At 40.2% G+C, this 24,108-nt stretch overlaps 1 protein-coding gene across 11 annotated transcripts in view; it reads left to right on the forward strand.

Annotated features, from left to right (window-relative positions):
* Positions 1-24,108, forward strand: part of LOC122564112 (septin-4-like) — a 125,833-nt gene that overhangs the window by 22,896 nt on the left and 78,829 nt on the right. Inside the window, exon 1 of one of the 11 annotated variants that reach the window (XM_043718688.1) lies at positions 19,389-19,519. The exons of 9 other annotated variants lie outside the window; for them this stretch is intronic. In XM_043718688.1, the coding sequence (XP_043574623.1) occupies positions 19,484-19,519 (36 nt within the window). In that variant the 5' untranslated portion in view covers positions 19,389-19,483. Of the gene's footprint in view, positions 1-19,388; positions 19,520-24,108 lie in introns of those variants that run through there. One more of the 11 variants, XM_043718694.1, reaches the window with a different exon arrangement.

Below are 24,108 nucleotides of genomic sequence, written 5' to 3' on the forward strand. Positions count from 1 at the left end.
ATCTATGTTGACCCAATGTTTTTCTATTCTTCAGAGAATGCCTGCTTTCTTGACTCAGACTTTCCGAATTTGGGGAGGATCTTGAGCTATCTTTACCCCAGACTGATGAATCGCTTTCTCTAACAAGACTTGATTTTAGCCTGTGATCTTCAGTTGAATTTTCCTCTTCATCAGACACGTGGGGCTGCTTGGTGGCCCAGTGGTTAGCATTGCTACCTCACAATGCCAGGGACCTGAGTTTGATTCCAGCCTCAAGCGACTGTCTGTGTGGCGTTTGCACATTCTCCCTCTGTCTGCGTGGGTTTCCTCCCACAATCCAAAGATGTGTAAGTTAGGTGAATTTGCAACATTGCCCAGAGAGTTCAGGCACGTGTAGGTTCGATGCATTAGTCAGAGGTAAATATAGAGTTCTAGGGTAGGGGAATGGGTCTGGGTGGGTTACTCTTTAAAAGATCAGTGTGGATTTGTTGGGCCAAATGGCCTGTTTCCACCTGTAAGAATTCTGTCTACATCTCTGACATGGATGTGAACTGGTTACGAGCACAACTTGAAGTAACTATTACTTACATTCCATCTCTCCAATTTAATGGACCCATTTGATTCTTCCCAACTCCCTTCTTCATGAACCTTCGAAAGTAAAACATGATTTACTTATAAAAAACCCACCAAACAATATCTAAATATATTAAAGGACTGCATATTTGTAGGATTCTGGCCACTTCAAAAACTCAGCATATTCTTTCATCATAACTTGCTGGGTCAACTTCAGATTATATTCTCTCACTCTCTCCCTCTCATAATTTCCCTTCTGTCTGAAGTATCTTCTTCTACTGATTCAAACGTGGCTTCAACAACAAACCTCATTCTCGACTGTCTTTAAAGAATCGATTCATGTGGCATTCTCCCGGTATGAGGTGTAATGAGGGTTAGCTCAATGACTGTGCGACTGATTTGCAATGCAGAGTGAAGCCAAAAGTGTGGGTTCAATTCCATTGAGGTTACCATTGAGGACACTCCCCTCGCCTGAGATGTGGTGACCCTCAGGTTAAACCACCACCAGTTGTGTCTCTCCAATGGGAAAGCAGCTTGTGGTCCATTTGGACTATGGCAACTTTACCTATTATGATAAATAAACAAATCATTCCTCAGCTTGTGAATCTATGACATTTGAAATTTTCTTCATTTTGTATCACATATTTGTTTGACAAGAGCAGGATTAACAAAATGCTCTGCATATTCTCCTTCATTTCAAGTGATGGATCATACTGGTGTTTGTCCTTTTATATTCTCATGGCATTTGAAAAGTCTTTTGAACAAAATTAAGATCTATTGTCAGGTTTAAATTTTGTCAAAAACGAAGCAGTAATCAAACTATCCAAAATCTGTAAGGTTTTGCTATTTGTCATTCAATTCATTGCAAACCAATCAATCCACTTTGGTTATCCACCATAATCAATAGCTATTGCCATTCAAATTCTGCAATATTAAGGGACTTGTTGGCCGTGTCTATTTCACTATGTCATTTTTGATGTTATCTAATCCTGGCCACCAAATATAGCTGCTTGTTTTTACTCTTTATCAAACTCATCCCTCAGTGTTGATCATGAAGATCTGTAGGCCTATATCTTTTCGGAATTACAACTCTTGTTCCCTGCATAATGGAACTTATTTCTATGGATTTTAAAAAATGGCATGGTTTCTAAATCCAATATCTATATTGGCCATCGTTTGCAATATAGTTATGCACCCTTGGCAATATAATGTCCTTATGACTTATTCTACCAACATCTGCTGTGATTGAAAACTCACCTACATGTCAGAAGAAAATATATCTTCCCTAAATCAGATGAGGATGGTCATCTAGATATTGTATTTTATAGTCATCTGTACATAACAAATTATATCGCATTTATACGTCAACAAAATCCATGCCGATCTCTGCATTCAGACTGCAGTCCAAGGTGGGGGCTGGGTTCTTTTAAGTTCAAATTATCTTCGGTGGCTCAGGATCAGTTTTGGTTGTGAAACTATGACCATTCAAATATTTAGAATATCTTCTTCCTTTCATAATCAAAAACAATGCTTCACACTCTCTTTGAGTAGAATTTCACTCATTGGCACTGAAAACACATGATGTTAAGTGCAGTTGATTTCTTTTACCATTATCCAACATGAGAAAACATATGCTAGCTTAACACATACCATACTGTACAAGCATTGTACCATTTTACAAGTTATTTTTATTCAGCTTGAATGCTTTGTCACACTGCATAACCATGGAACACACCTCTTTGATAATTCATTCAATGAATACAATGAGATTGCCAGATGAGTTTACTGTAATAAATCACGAGACACAAAGATCTGAGCTTGGAAATACTCTGAGGACGTGTTGCATTTCTTATCACATGAACCTTACTCTGGGTAGGACGTAGTCTATCTTTAACTACCTGCGCAACTCGTACATTCTATGTGCTTTTCCAAACAATGGAGCACTTTCTTCTGTCTACCATCATGGGTCTGTCTATTTGGAGCTAAAATAAGTATGTTATCTAAATAATACATTACTCTCTGAATTCCTTGCAAAATAGTGGAAAAAAAATCGAATGGCAAGCTGTAAAACTGAAATAGGCCATTGTGGGTAACAATACCCAGAGATTTGACCCTGCATCTAATTCAAATTTCAAATAGGTATTTACCAGATTTAATTTTGAACATATCTGACCTCCTGAAATATTATAAACAGATCCTTGACTTTTGACTCATCATTGGGTGGATTATATTCTAGTACATGATTTACAATTACTTTATAATCCCCACAATCTTACAATAACATTTTGCCTTTCATGTTACCACAATGGGAGTGGCCCAACTACTCTGTTCAACTTTTGCGATAATGTTCTCTGTCTTCAGTCCTCTTTCTTTATTCTCTCCAGGGTATAGTCCAACAGGTTTATTTAAAATCACAAGCTTTCAGAGCACTGCTCCTTCATCAGGTGAAGTCAGCACCGATCCAAAAGCTTGTGATTTCAAATAAACCTGTTGGACTATAATCTGGTGTGCTGTGACTTCTGACTTTGTCCATCCCAGTCCAACACCGGCACCTCCACATCATCTTTATTTTCACCTTTAGTGCATAGCAACTGAGATGAGGTCTACAGCAATCTGCAGTAAAGCTGTCTTTTGGCCTTGTATCTTCTTGAATTGGGTGGCCAGTTTCACCAAACACCTAAGGTAACTTAAAGATCACACTATTTTGTATTGTAGTTTTCTCTTCTGGGTTTAAAAAAAATTACATTCCATTTTAACTTCAGTATTTTTAACCCATTTCTAATGGATACATTTTTTGACCATTTGAACCATGACCTTTCTCATTTGTGAGAAGGTTCTCTTCTCCCTAACTTCCTCATTAATGCATTATTTCTTCAACAGACACTGACTTACATTTTGACAGGATGGCAATTCAGGAATCACATTGACTGATGCCCCAAGGTCTGCTGAGGCTCCATTACCTGGACTATGATACCCTGTAAATTACTATAGTATGGATTTCAACTGACCCCTCATCAACCTGTTGCTGTTTGATACCATTTACAGAGACTGCTGCTTCCTTCCTCCATGTACCTTCTTCAGATGTTCCTCTTCCTGCTGTAGCACACTCTGTTCACAAATGGACCATTCTGCGCCTGATGTTGCCCCAATTATCAATAACAGGAATTTACAACTATTTTTGTTGGGGCCGTCAGACTCAGTTACAATTTATTGACTTTGGCAGAAAACTGGCTGTTGTTAACTTAGTCTTTTCTGGAGTTGTGTTCTATCACATTCATGTTGATACTGCTCAGCTAGCTATATCAAAGTAAACTGTGTCAATCTATTTCAAAGTCTCTTTGTATAAAACACTCGATTCTGTCCCACAGTGAGCTTTCTCTAAATTCTCCCAAATTAAAATTGATAGACAGCTTTTTCAAAGCCAACATAAAACTTGACAATATCATAAATGGGTAACTAATCCTTTGTTCCAAAGCAATAGCTTTCTGTAAACTCCAATGTCTTGGGACTATAACACTGTTCAACCTTACACAAAATGTCTGACAGCAGTATGCCTTTTGTTAAGCAAATTCTTAAGTATATCATCAACTTCTAGGCCAGGTATGGTCAGAAATATCACCCTTTTCCCCTGTCCCTACCATCTGATTAATGTCTGGATTATCAGGAACACCTAAGATAGTACTAGTAGTGAACATATCTTGAGTCTCTCAATTCCTCCTATTGACTTGCTAAGGGTTTATCCAAAACAAATTTATTCAATGCAAGACGGCCAAAATCCCATCTTATCACCAAATGTGATGCTTCTGCAGAGAAGATGGAAACAATGTGTAACGGATGAAGAGTCAACACTGAACACAAGTAAGATTTACTCTGGTATAAAACAGATATAGAAATGATCACAGTGTAATAATAGGTTTTAATTTGTACAACAGATTAAAGCTGTACCGAAAGCTAAATGTAAACAATGCTGTCATAGTGAAAATCCATAACTCAACAGAACAAACTTGAGGTCTTTGTTTTTCTACATTAAAACTTTGTTTGAAGCATTCTCTCAGCTTCCACGCTTGTTTGAGTATCATGAGATGAACTAATAACATAAATAAAGCCAGATTCATGTGCGCAACTTTGGAATTATTCATTTGCAAACTACAGTATATTGTCAAGCACTGCAATGTCCAGATCTTTTGTTAAATAATTATATAATCACCTCAAACTAACTATTTCTGCTGTGATATTATGGAACAGTTGACTCCAATCCATCTTGAATAATAATGTTACTCAAATCTATTCCCAAGTACTCCCACAGCTGCATGGAAAAGAAAGGCAGCAATGGTGAATCTTTCTATTCTTGGTTGTTTTTTAAAAAAAAGGAATGCAGTCAGTAATCTTTTTTAGCCCGACCTTAATCCGGATTGTTGTCCCATTTTATGATACTTTCACATACCCAAATATCCTTGATGAAAGTTTTGAAGAATATCATGTTGAATAACTAATTTCTCATTGAAGACTATTAAGTTATCAGCAACAATGAGGTGCTCACGCTGTTTAAAAGTACTGGCATATGTTCAGATTTTTGGGTAATATAGTTTGCCATCCTTCCAGACAGTACTTCTGGATTTTAAATCATTCTTCGTCCCATTCTTGGTCTTGCCTTCTTGCTTTTAACTTCCTTTCGGTGTGAATGGTTATTCAATATGAATACATTGAATGGTTTGTGGGTTTCAAAGTCCTCAATGTAGTTCTCCTGTTCAGTGTCGTTGATGGAATCCTTCAGAGTGTGTGAAATGGTACTTTCCATGTATATATTCACTCACTGAATCATACCATCTGCAAAGCACTGAATTCTGGATTGCACCTTGGGAATTTCTTTCTTTGCATTTAGAAGAGTGACCAAAGATTTATTATCAGCTTCAATTTTGAACTATAATATTAGAATCAAAGAATGGTCTGGAAGCAGGCCATTTGGCCCATTAAGTCCACACCAACCCTCTGAAGGCATCCTGCCTAGACTCAACTTCCCTAAGCTATCCCTATAACCCTGCATTTCCCATGGCTAATCTACCTAGCCTGCACATCCCTGGAAACTATGGGCAACTTAGCATAGCCAATCCACCTAGCCTGCACATCTTTCGACTGTGGGAGGAAACCAGAGCACCTGGAGGAAATCCATGCAACACAGAGAATGTACAAACTCCACACAGACTGTCTCCCAAGGCTGGAATTGAACCTGTATCCCTGGAGCTGTCAGGCAGCATTGCTAACTACTGAGCCACCATGCCACCCATAATCTTTATCACATACCATTAAAAACATCACTCCCCGAGGTTGATGCTAAAACGTATTTCTTTATAATGATAAATGCACTTCTGACTTTGTTAATGATCTAGGGGCATCGCAAACTTGCTGTCCTTCTGCCCCTGAAAATGGGTGCCTCTGGTATTGTAGAGAATGCTTTGTCCCTTAGCACAGTCAGCAACTGTGAATCAGTGTCCTCAGACTTCTGAAGAGTTAAGGAGTTTGTCAATCTTTTCAAAACTTTTTCCTGGTCCAAGCACCAGCACTATTCTTGACCCTGTCTGAAAAGATGTCTCAAGAGCTTGTTAACTTAGATTACATACAGTGTGGAAACAGGCCCTTCGGCCCAACAAGTCCACACCGCCCCGCCGAAGTGCAACCCACCCATACCCCTACTCCTACATCCTTCCCTTACCTAACACAACGGGCAATTTAGCCTGGCCAATTCACCTGACCTGCACATCTTTGGACTGTGGGAGGAAACCGGAGCACCCGGAGGAAACCCATGCAGACACTGGGAGAACGTGCAAACTCCACACAGTCAGTCGCCTGAGGCGGGAATTGAACCCGGGTCTCTGGCGCTGTGAGGCAGCAGTGCTAACCACTGGGCCACCGTGCCGCCCACCAACATCTGCCAAATTGGATAGAAACATACCTACTTGATTGACCAAACTGAGGAATAGTTGAAGTTCTGCAACGGTTTCAGGTGATGCAAGTTTTCTCATATGTTATGTCCAAGAAATTTATTTTAGCAAACACTTATTTTTACTAAGTAATAATCCTGCATTCAGTAGGTCTCTGAGGCCTGACTCTTTGGTCAGGTTCCTTTTTTTTGGTGAATGAACATATCAGGATGTCAATCATTTGGCATATGAAATTGTCAGTACCTTCCTATGCATTGGAAAATGCTCTCTGAAAAATGCTTGAAGTGGAAGCAATTCCTAAAAATGTGTCCAAAGGTGTTATAATTTGTATGTTCAGCATTAGCAATCTCATCAACCTTCTAGAACAATCTCAGCTTTAAGTATGTCATTCTATTTAGTAGTGAACACTACTGATTCTGAATCTGAGATTCAAAGATTCCTGATTTTTTACATTTGAGTGTCACCATGAGCTGGCTTTTAGCAATTAACAAAGTTCATCCAGGTCCTTCATTTTAATTTGTTCAAACCATTTTTAGTTGTTATGATAAAACAAAAGCACCAGCTCCTGTACCTAATTTCAACTTTGTTAGGTGTCCATCCAGTTCTAGTTTAACTCCAATGCTTATTTGCAGTATATTTTATTTTCCAAGGAAATATTTGAGCTATTCTTGTGATTTTTCAAACTTTGCTATCTGGCAGCGTTAATGAGTTAATGCCTTAAGTCCTTGGGACTGAAGAATCCTCAACAGCTCTGAAGAAGAGGCTTGTTAATACAATTTTAATGATGGTATGCAGAGCATATAGTAATATATTTACCTGGTCTTTCTGGACTTTCTTATTCAAGCTTGCAGCAGTTCTGTACTTGGTGTTCATTTTCTTCCAGGTTTCACATTCCTGGGCCTGGTGTGGTCCTTTGCCTGAAATGTTTCCAAGATGAATAAGTTAGATTCCACATTTCTTCTGGGTCCAGGAACTATTCCTATATCTGTGCCACTTCCTGTGCTCATTATTTTTCAGTCTCTGGATCTGTTTTCCACCTTGCTGCTGCTCCTATGATGTTTCCAATGACTTGTTAAAACATTAGGGCTTATTTTTGTTATATCTATATTCGCTTCTTCTGAATCTTACAGTTCTCTTCAATAAAGATGGCTTCATTGTTTCCGTTTTCCATTTCTACTGCCACCACTGTTGTGTATTCTAGGTCTGGAAAAGTTGACTTTCACAAAGGTATGCTGCTTGAACCCATAATAAAGTGCCCTGTATTTACAGCTAGATCTTTGTGTACATTGCCATCACATGAAGTTAGAGATCACCCTTTCTGATCTCTCTAATGTTATCATTACAGTATCATCACGTATACCCCGTTACTCCACAAAATAAAATAATTGGTCTCTGTCTTGAATACAACATGTGATTGAGCACCTTTGTTTCTCTGGGATATACTTTTTTTACATAGGGGAGGAAATAGCCTAGTGGTATTATCACTAAACCAAGTATTCAGAGACCCTGGTAATGATCTGGGGCCCAGAGTTCAAGTCCAGTCATGGCACATGGTGGAATTTGGATTCAGTTAAAAATCTGGAATTAAGAGGCTAATGATGACCATGAAATTGACATCAATTATCAGGAAAATCCACCTGCTTCGTTAATGTTCTTCAGGGGAGGAAATCTGCCATCCTTACCTGGTCTGGCATAAATGTGACTCCAGACCCACCACAAGTTGTTTGACTCTTAACTGCCCTCTGAACAATTTAGGAATGGGCAATAAATGCTGGCCTAGCCAGTAATGCGTTCAACCTCTGAATGAATTTTAAAAAAACCTTTGCGTGAGGAAGGAAAATGGAACATTATCTTTCAGGAAGTGGAACATCACCTTGTTTAGGGCTTCAACATACTCATGTTAAAAGGGACCCCAAGAGCTTTGAACTGATGTCTTTCCTGTCTGCTGAGTCAACCAGCTTAAAACTGTGGAGGTCAACTTCCTGCCATGTTCCAATCAAGAAAAAGTTGTTAAACAGAAAAGCAATGTGAATGTGCTTTATAGAAAGTGTTTCATGGCTTTTCTTAACTTTAATCATCTGTGTGGTTTGGGATTTGTTCATGTTTCAGTTAAGCTGGCAAGGAATTTAAAAATCTGTTTTCAACCCCTTAAAGGCTTTGTAGGCAAATTCTGTTGCCTGACCCAGAGTTGCAAAGTATAATCTTGTACCACAGGACATCTTTTCATCATTACATGTCATTTTAAGTTCTGTTACTGATCTTTTTCAAGGCCTCATAACCAAATGAACTTGAATAACAATACCACCCATTCCTTAACCATAACCTATACCTCACTAAATGTTATTGATTATTGCAGCCCTCTGGTCCACAAAACTCTACATGTTCCAGGGGTTTGTGCAAAACAATTGTGGGAGACTGTGAGCATCCTAAACGTATGCTTTCCTTTATTGGTCAGAGCATTGATTACAGGAGTTGGGAGGTCATGTTGCAGTTGCTGGTTGTGCCACTTTTGGAATGTAGTGTGCAATTCTGGTCTTTGTCCAAATGGAAGAATGTTGTGAAACTTGAAAGGGTTCAGAAAAGATTTACAAGGATGTTTCAGGGTTGGAGGATTTGAGGTATAGAGAGAGTCTGAATAAGTTGGGGCTACTTTCCCTGGAGTGTCGGAGGCTGAGGGGTGATCTTACAGAGGTTTATAAAATCATGAGCATGGATACGGTAAATAGGCAAAGTCTTTTCCCTGGAGTGGGCAGTCCAGAACTAGAGGGCATAGGTTTAGGGTGAGAGGGGAAAGATATATAAAAGGGACCTGAGGGGCAACTTTTTCACGCAGAGTGTGTTGAGTGTATGGAATGAGCTGCCAGAGGAAGTGGTGGAGGCTGGTACAATTACAATATTTAGATGGTATCTGGATGAGTATATGAATAGGAAGGGTTGAGAGGGATATGGGCCAGGTGCAGGCAAATGGGACTAGATTAAGTTAGCATATATGGTCGACATGGACAAGTTGGATTGAGAGTTTCCATGCTTACATGTCTGACTCTGACTTTGACTCATGTTCATTTTTTTCAACACAATTTACCACACAACCACTATCAGTAAAATTTGGTTCTGTTTCTGCAAATAGTTTAATCCAACAATAATTTAATAGTTGCATTCTCATCTCTCTTTTTTTTATTGTTACAGAGTGCATTGAGTTATTTAACCTAGATTATAATGATATACATTCCTGTTGCCTGTAGTCTGATCTATCATTCGTGCAATGCATGGTCTGACAGTGTGTAGTTATTGAACCAAGGGTTCAGTCTATTTGAAGCTCATCTGGACAGCAGAGGTGAATCCCCTTTAATGTTATTTTGTGATCACTCACTCAATTGCACACTATTGGGATTACAGACTCCTTGTTTCTGCAATTCTCATAATGCGTAGTTGGGAGTGGTTTCTGAGATTTTTGAGTTATTGTAGGGGATTCTGTCTGTCAGGGAGTCTGAATGTACTATGTTCCCGATGGTCGGACAGCCCAGAACCAGTGGTCATAGTTTAAGGATAAGGGGTAAACCTTTTCGAATTAAGATGAGAAATTTCTTCACCCATAGTGATAAGCCTGTGGAATTCACTACCACAGAATGTTGATGAGGCCAAAACATTGTGTTTTCAAAAAGGAAGTAGATGTAGCTTTTGTGGCTGAAAGGATCAAGGGATATTGGGGAGGGCAGGATTAGGGTCCTGAGTTCGATAATGAACCGTGATCATATTGAGTGGCAGAGCAGGCTCAAGGGATCAAAAGGCCTATTCCTTTGCCTATCTTCTGTGTCTCTATGTACAGAGAACACCTCTGGGACACCCGGACCAACCAACCCAACCACCCTGTAGCTCAACATTTCAATTCCCCCTCCCACTCCACCAAGGATATGCAGGTCTTTGGATTCCTCCATCGTCAGACCACAGCGAAACGACGGTTGGATGAAGAACGCCTCATCTTCCGGCTAGGAACTCTCCAACCACAAGGGATGAACTCGGGTTTCACCAGTTTCCTCATTTCCCCTCCCCCCACCTTGTCTCAGTCAAATCCATCGAATTCAGCACCGCCTTCCTAACCTGCAATCTTCTTCCCGACCTCTCCGCCCCCACCCCAGTCTGACCTATCACCCTCACTTTGACCTCTTTCCACCTATCACATTTCCGACGCCCCTCCCCCAAGTCCCTCCTCCCTACCTTTTATCTTAGCCTGCTGGACAAACTTTCCTCATTCCTGAAGAAGGGCTTATGCCCGAAACGTCGATTCTCCTGTTCCCTGGATGCTGCCTGACCTGCTGCGCTTTTCCAGCAACACATTTCCAGCTCCTATGTACAGTAATAGTCTGGAAAAGACCAGCTGTCCATTATGCTTGCCCACAGTATTGCTGACTGATTTGAGGTGTAAGTTCTTGTAAGATATTTGTGTTTTAAGGCTGTCCTGTGGCCTTGGGGATGTTATCCACTTGGGATTGTAGTAACTGAGAGGTAAAAACCAACCAAGATTCATCTATTTCACTAGCCACCATTCTGGCAGCTTCTGTTACAGCTTCTCTTGGCTGCAGCTTTTTTTTTTATTAGTTCAAGGTTTAGGCACCCTTGGCTAGACCAATATTTATTGCCCACCCTAACTTCCCTTGAGAAGGTGGAGCTGAGTTGCTGCCTTCAACTGTTGTAGTCTATGTACTGTATTTTCACCCATGTTCTGTTACAAATGGAGTTCCTGGATTCAGACCCAATGGCAGTGAAGGAATGGTGATATATTTCAAGTCATGCATATGGTGGTGCCATGCATCTGCTGTAGTTTTCCTTGTCTCGCAAATCTATTAAGTTGATCACCTCCAATGTGCAATTGAAGGAGTCTTGATGAATTACTTAAGTGCATTTGTAGGATGATACACCCTTCTGCCACCGTGTATTAGTGGTATAGGGAGTGAATGTTGAAGATGGTGGTTGTGATGCCAATCAATAGGCTGCTTCATCCGGAGTGCTGTTAGACCTGCACCCATTTGGGCAAATATGGAGAATTTCATCACAATTCTACTCATGCCATGCAGATGGGGAGAGTTCCTAGCCTTTGACATTAGCCATGGTATTTATGTGGCTAGTGCAGTTCACTTGCTCAATGGTTATCCCCAGGAGTTAGTATCATCATCGAGTTCCCTGTTATCTATCATGAAATCACAAGCTGGAGACAGTCTTGCCTGGCACTTGCTTGACATGAATGCTCCTTGCCATTTATCAACCCAAACCTGGACTTTGTCCAGATCTTGCTGCATATGGAGACAAATGGTTCAGTGCTGGAGGAGTCACAAATGGTCATGAACATTGTGTAATGATCAGCAAACATATGCATTTCTGACGTTATGATGGACAGAATGAAGAAGCTGAAGATGATTGGGCCTTGGACAGAAGCCTGAGGAACTGTGATGACTGACTACCAACAACTGCAAGCACCTCCCTTTTGTGCCAGGTATGACTCCAACCAAAGGAGCATTTTGCCCTGATTTCCATTAATTCCAGTTTTGTTCTGGCACCTTTGATGCCACATTCAGTTAAATGCAACCTCAATGTCAAGGGTTGTCGCTCTCACCTCACTTTTTGAGTTCAGTTCTTTTTCTCTGTTTGGACAAGGGCTGTAACGGGAGTCAGGAGCTGAATGGGACTTGTGGAACTGGAACTGAAACTGAACAGCAGTGAGCAGGTTGTTGCTGATTTAGTGCACTGTCAATGATTCCTTTCATAATTTCGCTGATACTCCTGGATCCTAATTTGTACATTGTAAGTGATTCAGCCCCATGAACCTGCTCCATGAATTCATAAAATCATGATTGATCTGACTGTAACATTAAATCTGCATTCTTCCTTATTCTTCTTACTTAAGTGTCTTTCAACAGCATCTGAGAAGCAAGAGAGTCAACCTGGAGTATTGTGTGCAGTTTTGGTCTTCAAATTTTGAGGAAGGATATTCTGGCTATTTGAGGGAGTGCAGCATAGGTTGACGAGGTCAATTCCCGGAATGGTGGGACTATCATATGGTGAAAGATTGGAGCTACTGGGCTTGTATACATTGAGTTTAGAAGGATGAGAGAGGATCTGATTTGAGACATATAAAATTATTAATGGATTGGACATTCTGGAGGCAGGAAGCATGTTTCCGTTGATGGGTGAGTCCCGAACCAGAGGACATAGTTTAAAGATAAGGGGTAGGCCACTTAGAACAAAGTTGAGGAGAAACTAATTCACCCAGAGAGTGGTGGATATATGGAATGCTCTGCCCCAGAAGGCAGTGGAGGCCAAGTCTCTGGATACTTTCAAAAAAGAGATGGATAGGGCTCTTAGAGATAGTGGAATCAAGGGTTATGGGGATAAGGCAGGAACAGGATACTGATTGTGGATGACCAGCCGTGATAATAATGAATGGTGGTGCTGGCTCGAAGAGCCGAATGGCCTACTCCTGCACCTATTGTCTATTAACCGTTCATCAGCCCTGACGAAGGGTTAAGCCCGAAACGTCGACTCTCTTGCTCCTCCGATGCTATCTGACCTACTGTGTCTTTTTCCAGTGCCACACTTTATCGACTCTGACATCTCCAGCATCTGCTGTCCTCACTATCTCCAAGGATCCATCTACCTCTGCTTCCGCCACTCTTTTTTTTTCTTTTAGGAAGAGAATCCCAAATGACCAGGAAATGGCTGAAATCACCAGTTAACACAAAGGCTATGTGCCTGACAATTTACCTGCAGTAATACTGATGACTTGTACTTGTGCTCCAGAACTGACTGTACTCTTCGCCCCACAGTTACAACACCAACATCTTCCCAACAATGGGGAGAATTGTCCAAGAAGGTACTTTCGAGAGAAGGCAGGACAAATCCAACCCAGCCACTTCCAGCCATGACCCTCTGAGAGAAAATAAAAATCCATATAATCTCTATTTTAAATCTGCAACCCCTTAGTTTTGAACAGTTATCCCAGTTATGATTACTCCTGTGAGAGGAAACATCAGGTCAACACCTACCCTGTCAAGACACCTTAGGATCATATTTGTTGCAATCAAGTCACCTCTTGGTTTTCTAAACTCCCATCATTTCTAAACTCTGTCCAACCTTTCCTCATAAGACAGCCTTCATCCCCTGTGCACCCCATCCCATTCCCGATATTAGTCTCGTAAACCTTTTCTGAACTACCTCCAATGCATTTGCATGGTCTGAAGTAGAGAACAAATGGGAAATGCGTAGAAAGTGCTGAAAGTGGCTGGGTTGGATTTGTCCTGCCTTCTCTCGAAAGTACCTTCTTGGACAATTCTCCCCATTGTTGGGAAGATGTTGGTGTTGTAACTGTGGGGCGAAGAGTACAGTCAGTTCTGGAGCACAAGTACAAGTCATCAGTATTACTGCAGGTAAATTGTCAGGCACATAGCCTTTGTGTTAACTGGTGATTTCAGCCATTTCCTGGTATCATGTGGAATGAATTGAATTGGCTAACGACTGCCATCTATGATATTGAGCACCTCAGGAGATGGTCAAGATGTATTATCCACTCAACATGTCATGGCTGAAGATGGTTGTAAATACTTCATCCTTGTCTTCTATGAAGGGTCCCCCATCACTGGGGATGGGAATATTTGTGTCGCTTCCTTATCCTGTTTGTTGCTTTATTGTCCACCACCATTTATGACTAGATTTGACAGGCCTGCCAAGTTTTGATCTGATCCATTTGTTGTGGGATCACTTAGCGCTATCCATTGTTAGACATGCAAGGGGCCTGCACTATAGCTTCACTTTTCTATTTTAGGTATGTCGGGTGCTGCTCCTGGCATGGCCACATTCAGCCTTAAATGAATCAGCTTTGTCCTTCAGGCAAGATGGCAATTGTAGAGTGGTTGCGGTGGGGAATATTTTGGACCTTAGGGTTACAGATTGTAGTTGAAAACAATGCTGTTTCTGATAGGTGTCAGTGCCTAATGGATACCCAGTTTTAGGTTTCTCAATGTGTTTGGAATCTATCCCACTTAGTTTGGTGAAGGTGCGCCACAGAAATGATGGAGGCTTTTCTCCATGTGAACATGGGACTGTGTGATTGTTGTACCTCTCAACGCTTATGTAAATATTGTGGTAAAATGAGAGTCATGTAAGTAATAATGCTGAAACTGATCACATGAGACTGAGGTCAGTAGGTAAGATGATAGAGAGTGGAAATAGCATGCAAAGAGGGAGAGCTTAGACACTACCCCACACTAAAACTATTTAAAAATAAAAAAAAACACTATGTATAGAGTTGAAGATCCTTACTTAGAGGTTGCTTCTGCTTGATCTCTGAGACAGTGTGTGAAGATGGCCACTGCCTGGAGATAGTCCAGACATAAATGTGCAGGTAACAATATTGGTTTAATGCACATGATAGAGCAGACTGATATGTTGGATAGATTGGGGAGGACAAACTTGAGTTGGAACCTAAGCTATGGCCAGCTTAGGTTCCTAGTGCTGTTACTGAGCTACTTCTGGTACTAGGCATTGAACCCCTCCATCCTCTGTGCTCCTTCCATTTGGTATTCATGTTGGAAGAGTACTAACTTATCAGCTGAGTGGAGGGAGGGTTAAACTAGCAGGATGTTCCCTTGCGCATGTTTGACTTAAGACTTCAAGGTCTTGATGGTCTACCTTAAGCACTCGCAGGAGATGTTCCCTCAAACTGTATACCACAGTTTCACCGTCTGTGGTGTCCGTAAGAAACCCATCTGAGGGTTGACAATGATGGGTTTTCTATTGTCATTTTTAATGTATAGCTCATTTGATTTCATTCCATTCAGATTTCGTGGCGGTTTGATACAACTGAGTGGCTTGCTGTTGGCTACTTCAGAGGTAATTTAAATATCAACATCATTAGATTAGATTAGATTACATTACAGTGTGGAAACAGGCCCTTCGGCCCAACAAGTCCACACCGACCCGCTGAAGCGCAACCTACCCATACCCCTATATTTACCCCTTACCTAACACTACGGGCAATTTAGAATGGCCAATTCACCTGACCTGCACATTTTTTGGACTGTGGGTGGAAACCGGAGCACCAGGAGGAAACCCACGCAGACATGGGGAGAACGTGCAAACTCCACACATTCAGTCGCCTGAGGCGGGAATTGAACCCGGGTCTCTGGCGCTGTGAGGCAGCAGTGCTAACCACTGTGCCACCGTGCCGCCCATTACTGTGGTCTGGAGTCCCACAGAGGCCAGATCACACAAGTATGGCACATCTCCTCCCTTAAGGGCATAAGTTAACCTGATGCATTTTAATGGCAATCAAGAATAATTTTATCACCATTAGAATAAGTCTTAAATTCCAGATTTATTAAGTGAATTTAAGTTCACCAGCTCCTGAGGTGGGATTTGAACTCTTGTCTCCAGAGGATTAGCTTGGCCATCTGATCAACATGCTGTCACATAGCCCTGCAGTGAGATGCTTGTAGCTGTAGTAGGATGTGTATGACTGCTGACAAGGTTTGGGGTTTTGATCTCAGCCACAGACAAATGACGAAGACAATATTACATCTCCCTGGTGCAATTGTTGGAGCACCCCAGTCATTAATCTGGTTATTGTCCAGTAGGGTGCCGCCTCCCGTTTCTCAGATGTTGATATTCAGATCTCCTCTGGAGTTCTGATTTCCTGCGAGGTTGTTGGTTCAACGTCCAATTACATTGTGGTTCAAAAGCTACTGCATCAAAATCCTTTGAGATTTGTCCAATGATGGGTTCTTTCAGTTAGAGTTTCTTTCTAAATTCTATTTAAGTAAATAATTTTGGAAGAAAATGCTTTAAAACTTCAGTTCTGAACAAAATCTCCATTAATTTGTATTTTATTTTGTAATTAATTATTAGTAAACTAAATTGTAAAGAAATTTACTCAATTTGTTTACTTTTGCTTTTACTTTTAGATAATTCTACAGTGATTTAATTATTCTTGCCTGACAAACCACATGAAATACAAGAATTATTTGTTTATCTGTGGTATTATTCTTTTGATCTTTTTTAAACCTTCCTGTCTTCACCTAGTTTCTAACACTTTTCATCAAAGGGCTGAATTTTGCTTAGAAGGTAACTGTTCATGATAAATGAACCGCCACACATTCAGGAGGTGAAAGGGTATTTCCAACCAATCTGATCAGAGATGTTCTGACTTGGACCCAGGCCCCCTGGCCCAGAGGTAGAAACACTACCATTGCACCACAACAATCCAGCAAGTTCAGGAGATTTTTTTTAAAATGAGTTGCAAAAATATTCTTTATTCATTAAAAAACGTTTATGTGCATACACACTTACCGAAGCATTTCCGTACAGTCTTTGCACATGGACAACAAACAAACATTGGAATTTGGCATTCCCTGTAGTTGCAAAAAAATCTAAGGCATTTTTTATTTATGTAAGACTACATTTACATATGTTAGAATACCAAGAGATTCTGATAACTGAACTGACCCTCATGCACTTTGGCAGAAATACCTTAGATGGTGGTCTTTTCCCATTATGCTTTGGCAGCAGCTGTCCCCAAGCTTTAATGCATCCCTCAGCACATAGTCCTGGACATTGAGATGTGCCAGTTTACAACACTCGGTCAAGGTCAATTCTTTGCATTAGAAGATCAACAAATTTTGAGCAGACCAAAAAGTGTCTTTCACTGAGTTAATGGTCCTCCTGGCACAGTTAATGCTTGTCTTGGTGCATGTCCCGAGGACAGATCATGGAGCACAAGGGTCCTGTATCACGAAGCTGCTCAGGATGCACCTCAACAAAAAACCGTTGTAAAACCACCTCACCAGACCATCTTTGCAAAAGCACATTCCAAAAGGAGATGTTTGACAGTCTGTTAACAAAAAAAAAACTGAAAGAACTTCAGAGGCTGGAAATCAGCGATAGAAACAAAAACAGAATTTGCTGGCAAAACTCAGCAGGTCTGACTGCATCTGTAGAGAGAGATGAGAATTAATGTTTCAGGTCAAGTGACCCTTCTTTAGAACTTTGAATAGTTCGGCACTGGGTAATGCAACATGAATCAACCCCTTGTGTCCAGAAAGTCAAAGATTTAAAGTGTTAGTCACATCCTTTGATAGTTTATTGAATATTTTAAAATAATATTGAATAATTTGAATATTTTTAATTTAAAGTTTTTGTGAAGATCTGTAGCTTGGGAACTAGTAGGGTTCTCTGTTGGTCGTCTGATGATATTAGCTAGAAGGGGGGCGAAATGTCTGCCAACAAACCTACTACTTTGGCAAACAGACCAACAATGAACCCCATCGTTTTTATATATAGATTTTGTACTTTTGCTTATCCATTTTCTCTCCTAATCTGCTCTTTCTTTTATCCCATTACTTTTCTCTTTGCACCTTCATTTTCCACCCATTATCTTTTTTTCAACCTTCAAATATCATTAAGGTGATGCCCAATTGACTCTAAGTTCTTAGATGCCCTATTGCCCTTTTGACAATTTTAACAGCTCGTGCTTCAGAAATTACAGTGAAAATCTTTATGAACTGAACTATGCAGCCAACTATTTAATAAGATGCCCAACTGCAGCAAGATCCAGCCTACTGTCTTTCAGATCCTGTGTTTTACTATTCATGTAAAGTATGTAGAATTGTGTCCATTTTGTTTTTAACTCTGTCCCAGTTGTAAACTCATTTTCAGAATCCACTCAGGTAGGTAGGTAGTATTAGACACAAACCTTGGGCTAGTCAATTAATTATGCATTACTGAGGTTTAGTCCTTTTTTATATTTGGATTATTCAAATGCTGCTGATTCTCATCTCTCTCCAGAAACACACCCAGTTGATTTATTTTTTGCCCATTTACAACAGTGCTTTAACATTACAATTTTAATCTACAGTTTGAATCCAAGCAGAATCTGAATTAGTATCCACCCGCAAGGATGGGTGTAACTCTGGTTTCACAATACTGTAATTGTGAGACATCAATATGAAATTGCTGCTTACTAATGCTGCAGTTATAAGTACAAGTAAACGCCTTCTGATCTCAATTGATCACAATATAACTTGATGCCCAGTCGGGAGCAAGAGCACTCTTTAATGAGGTGCATTAATGTAAATGCAGTATCCAAAATGAGAGAGAATTCTAAATAAAATTAGTGCATTTCAACCAATATTTTCAAAAAGGAGCAGAATGGATAACCAGCTTAGAATAAATAAGTAATCACAGTCAGTGGATTTATAAAGAAACCTGTTCTTTTGAGGCCTTGAATACTTGTAAAATGAAAAAAATGAGTTACTAGTGTCAATTATTTCTGTATATTAGAGCTTAACAGGTTTCTTCAAGTGGTTTCATGAGTTTTGGAAAAGCCAATTGTCTCAGTGATTCCCTGAGCAGATTAAATAATTTGGAAAGGGTTGATGATTGGTATAGGCTGTGTACCCAGGGCATACGCAGTACATTTGTTGGGTCAAATGAAAATTTCAAATGTCAATGTTTTCTGAAATTTTTCATGTGATGTTTTTCATGGGCACAGTCTTCAGACCAATCTTATTCTGTGAGCATTTAATTTTGTGTGAAGAATATTTAGTTATAGTCAATTACCATTACCATCAACTGTTTTCTTCTTAATCTGTTTTAATTCTAATTCTGATTTAATCATGAGAAGCTGTTGAGAGACAGTATGAAGTAAAGCTTGAGACTTTTGGCAGTTAAAGGGTTACATTAAAAGCAATTGTTTCATCTACAGCACCAGACGAAAAGTATCCGGGTAATTATTAATATTTCCATCCCAGCAGATGTTAAGTGTTCCTGCTTTCTGTGCCCTATTGCTGTTGGGATGCACAATGTTATTATGATGGTGGGTGGGAGTATGTCAATGAGACTGTGTAGTACCATCTGCTGGGAGAGCTCTGACTCATTGCAGTACTAGGGAACCAGCAGGCACTGCCTCTTCAGTGTCCATTGATTTATTACGGAGACTGACTTGGAACATGGCTTGTTACACAGAGATGTCTGGCGTTGTCGAGGTATGTGGCAATGTTGTGATTTTTTTCCCTCCCCCAGCGCTATCACTGGCTGCTTCTAGGTTACTTGTTAAACACAAGGGCATCAACACTTTGACCAGACAATCTTCCCGCAAAACCTTTTGGAATGTTTTATGCATATTGTTAGAAATTAATTATATTCCACGGAGCTCTGACTATTCAAAAATCTAATTTGCTAAATAGCAGATATTAAAGATTATGATTAATGCAGATAGTTTTCAGACCCCAGCTTAAAAGTTGCAGTTGTGACTTGGTTAATATAATATGAGGGTTTGAATTGTGTGTTTCTTTACGGTAAATTCAGACAGCATAGAAATATCCACACCTCAGTGTCAGAGTAGTCATTGGCATGCACCTCATATACTACTTATATATTGATCAGCTATTGTAATGGAATCTGCAACACTTAACATCAAGGAACTCTATTCCGTGTTGGATTTGCGTAGATACTAAACCGTTGTTACCTTTTCCTGACTGACATTATTGCTGAAAACACGAAAGTGTGAACTTTGAATAAAAACAGGATCAATCTCTGCCAGACAAATACCTTCAATGGATGAGTAGGCTGCTAACATTCCTTGTCACTTGGGTGATGAGTTGAAAGGTGATCATTGCCAAGGAACATGGTTCAAGTTGATGCTTGTGGGAGAATTATAGAAGAAACTGGAAAGCATTTTTAGCAATTATATTAACTGCCAAAGTGGTGTGAAATTTGCCTCTAATACGGAGTTTGTATCTGATGCAGCAATGCTTATGTTGGCTTTGGTGATATAAGAATGAGACATGGGTTAAATAATACTGAACGATTTAAAAAATGTTTATGACAACTCCTGATAAATACAGATGTTATAGACACAAATTGGTATCTGGGCTAATATTAATTATTAAGTGATAAAGATGAACTTGCTTGCTGCGCTATGGATACAGTGATAATACTGTAAACATGTCTCTTTGAAGGTACTATGTTTACTAACTATGTGACGAGCACAGCAGCATGCTGTAGAGGGTGGTCCTTGGCATGTGGACAGCTTGAGATTCAAAGTAGTAAATAGAGTACAGGAGCACCTCTTCCATCAGTAAAGGTTTTTTTTTGCACTGATTGATCTTTAGGGATTTGAGTGTGAATCTAGAATGGGATGTCTATGAGATATGGAAAGTGAATTGAAAATGTTTCATCAGTATTCTTCTGAGCTACGGAGTGGAGTACAGTGTTGGAAAGGAAACCCAGATTGCAACTCTCCTGTTGTCTGTCTGTTTGCCAGCAATGAGAACCATAAGATGGAGTGCTATGATTTTCCTGGTTTTGATTTATGATCAGAAGGCTAATCTAAAAGAATGTATTTCTGTACCCATTCTGAATGTTTCCTTAATAACAAAAAACAATCTCCTATGCCACTGCACACAGACTTGGGTCTGAATTATATGTGAAAGATGTAATTGAATGTAGGTAAGGCAAGTTCAGCCACTGGGACGAGCTGATGGGAAAATTGTGTCACTTCTCTAAGGGGCCACATGATGCTATTTGAGTGTTATTAAGCATTTAAATGGGCAGCATTGGTTATTCCTGTTTTCATTCTTCTAAACCTCAGTGCTATAGGCTGAGTCAACCTGATCTCTCTTCATACACCAAACCTGCTGATCCAGGCACTGGTCTTTGCTGCATCCCCTCTGTAGTAATTTCATTTTTTCCTTCGGTAAGACGACAAAAGCTGAACACTGCACTCCCAGTGTGGACTCGCCAAGGCCTTAGAGAGCTGCAATAAAATTTCCCTGCTCCTGTACTAAATCCTCTTGCAATGAACCATTTGCCTTCCTAACTGCATTTGTGTGGCATGAATATGACTTGGCACTTGTCAGCTGAAGTCTGGATGTTGTCCAGATCTAGCTGCATTTTAACATAGACTGCTTCGGTGTCTAAGGAGGCATGAATGGTGCTTTAAATTGTGTCAACATCAACAAACATCCCCACTTCTTAGGTTATGATGGAAGGTTGGTCCATCAACCATTGATGAAGATGGTTGGTCCTAGAATTCCTGCAGAGATATCCTGGAGCTGAGATGGCTGACCTCCAACAACTATGACGATATTCCTATGTGCTAGGTATGACTCGAACCACTGGTGAATTTGCCACTGATTTCCATTGATTTCAGTTTTGTTAGGGCTCTTTGATGTCATGTTAGGTCAAATGCAGACTTGATATCAAGGGCTGCAACTCTCTTGCCTCATCTCTGGAATTCAGCAATTTACTGCTTTTGCTAGTGTCCATGCTTCCTGAGTTGTTCAACATGGAGGAATATTGATTCATCAGCTGAGGGAGGTTGCTAAGTGGTAACCAACAGCAGCTTTCCTTACCCATCTTTAACATTAAGCCATGAGACCTCATGGGGTCTGGAGGTTATGATCTCAACTTCATCCATCAGGCAGAAGATACAAAAGCTTAAACACAAGTGCCAATAGGTCCAAGAACAGCTTCTTCCATGCTGTTTTTAGATTTATGAATGGACCCCTCAAATTTCAAATTTAATATTGATTTTGCTTTTTGTGCACCGTCTTTACAGCCGTAACCTTGTATTCCTTACTCTGTTCTAATACCCTATGATCTCTGTATGATAGCACCTGCCCGTGTTGCATGCAAAACAAAACTTTTCACTGTACCTAGGTACTTGTGACAATAATAAATCAAATCAAAAATTCAATGGTGAGGACTCCCAGAGTAATTCCCTCCTGACTGTATACCATGGTTCTGCTGGATTTGCCCTGCTGATGGGAGAGGGCATATGCAGGGTGGTGATCGTGTGTCTGGGACATAGTCCATAATGTATGAGTCTGTGAGTATGACTATGTCAGGCTGTTGCTTGACTAGTCTGTGAGACAGATCTCCCAATTTTGGCACCATGTCCTCCAGATATTAGTAAGGAGCACTTTGCTGTTTCTGCCTTATCATTTCCATTGTCTAGATTGATGTTGAACAGTCCATCCAGTTTCATGTCTATGTTGAGACCTCATAGCAACTGATACAACTGAAGGACTGCCTCAATGATTCTACTGTTCCCCTCTTAATCAATTTCTTAGTCCTCCTTTGCTGTATTCTGAACCGCTCCCAGTCCTTGAAGTTGCTACTTTTTTCTAGCAATCTTATTTGGCACCTATTTAGACTTAATGCTATCCTTAATTTCCTTTTGTTAACCATGATTTGGCTCCTTTCAACCAAAAGGGATGCATTACATGTTCAATGCATACACTTACTCTTCAATGTTAACCACTTCCTAATTACTATCTATATTTTAATAAAGTCACTCAGTATATTGCAGCCAACCCATCCCTCATACTTTCAGTTTCCTTTGTTTAGATTTTGAATGTTAGTTTTGGATTAGATTACATTAGAATCTCTACAGTGTGGAAACAGGCCCTTTGGCTCAACAAGTCCACACCAACCCTCTGAAGAGTAACCCACCCAGACCCATTTCCCAATGACTAATGCATCTAACACTACGGTTAATACTACACTTTCTTTCATGTATGACACTGGTCCCTAAAGGATCTCATAAAGGTGTTATTAGATCAGTCCTTCTCATTGCACAAAACCATAGAACATTTGAAAGAAGGAGTTTTTTAGGGACTACTGGCAAATCTATTGTGCTTGTTGTGTGGTCTTCAGACACACAGCATCCTTGTGTGCAGACAAAGCCATGAGCCATCACTGGATCCCTGTAAGCTCAGGGATAATAAATAAGTGGCTCAATAGTGAGACTATTTATCCAGTGGCAAGTTTTCCTTGTGATGTTGCCAATTCCTGCTATTGATGATGAATAGGGTCAGTTTTCCCACTGGCCACATATAACCCCATGCTTCCATGATTTTCCTAGACCAATCACCAATAAGGCCACTTAGCAGGGACCATTAAATCCCAACCATAATGTTCTGCTAAATTAACCAGTATTTCTGTGGCATAAAGAAGGCCTGAGATCATTGGACGATAACTATTGTTACAACTGGAAATTTCTTGAGATTGCTAGTTGCTTTGCTCTTTCTTTTGTTGCAAGCCATGGTTCCGAAGGTGACACTCTTGCCTCTGAATTTCAAGGTGCTGTGTTCAAATCCCACTCCAGGACTGCACCACAGAAATCAGGCTGACAGTACTGAAGGAGCGCCACATTGTTAGATGTGCTGTCATTCTGATGAGGTTAAACTGAGTCCCCATCTTTCTCAAACAGATGTAAAAGATCCTAAGCAATTCTTGAAAGAAGATCAGGCGAGTTTTCTGTTATAGTCTGGTCAATCCTCTGATTTTAACTGCTCAAGGAAAGGTCGAACCAGGTTTTAGCAGTTGGCTGACTAATTAACTACTTTATATTCCCAGTTCACATTGTAACTGTAACGAACTTTACAGATCCTTAACTTGGTTATACAGCATGAACTCTTTATCGGTAATGAAAACATCTGGCAGCAAGTCAATCTTTCTTTTTGTGGAGAGGATATACTTGGACAATGGTCTACTTTGACTGTTGGTGTTATAGCTGCAGTAGAAAAGCTTGCCTGAGGAGTCAGCTAGCTCAAGTGTGCAGTACTAC

This window comes from Chiloscyllium plagiosum, chromosome 28 (genome assembly GCF_004010195.1).
Source record: "Chiloscyllium plagiosum isolate BGI_BamShark_2017 chromosome 28, ASM401019v2, whole genome shotgun sequence".
NCBI lineage: Eukaryota > Metazoa > Chordata > Chondrichthyes > Orectolobiformes > Hemiscylliidae > Chiloscyllium > Chiloscyllium plagiosum.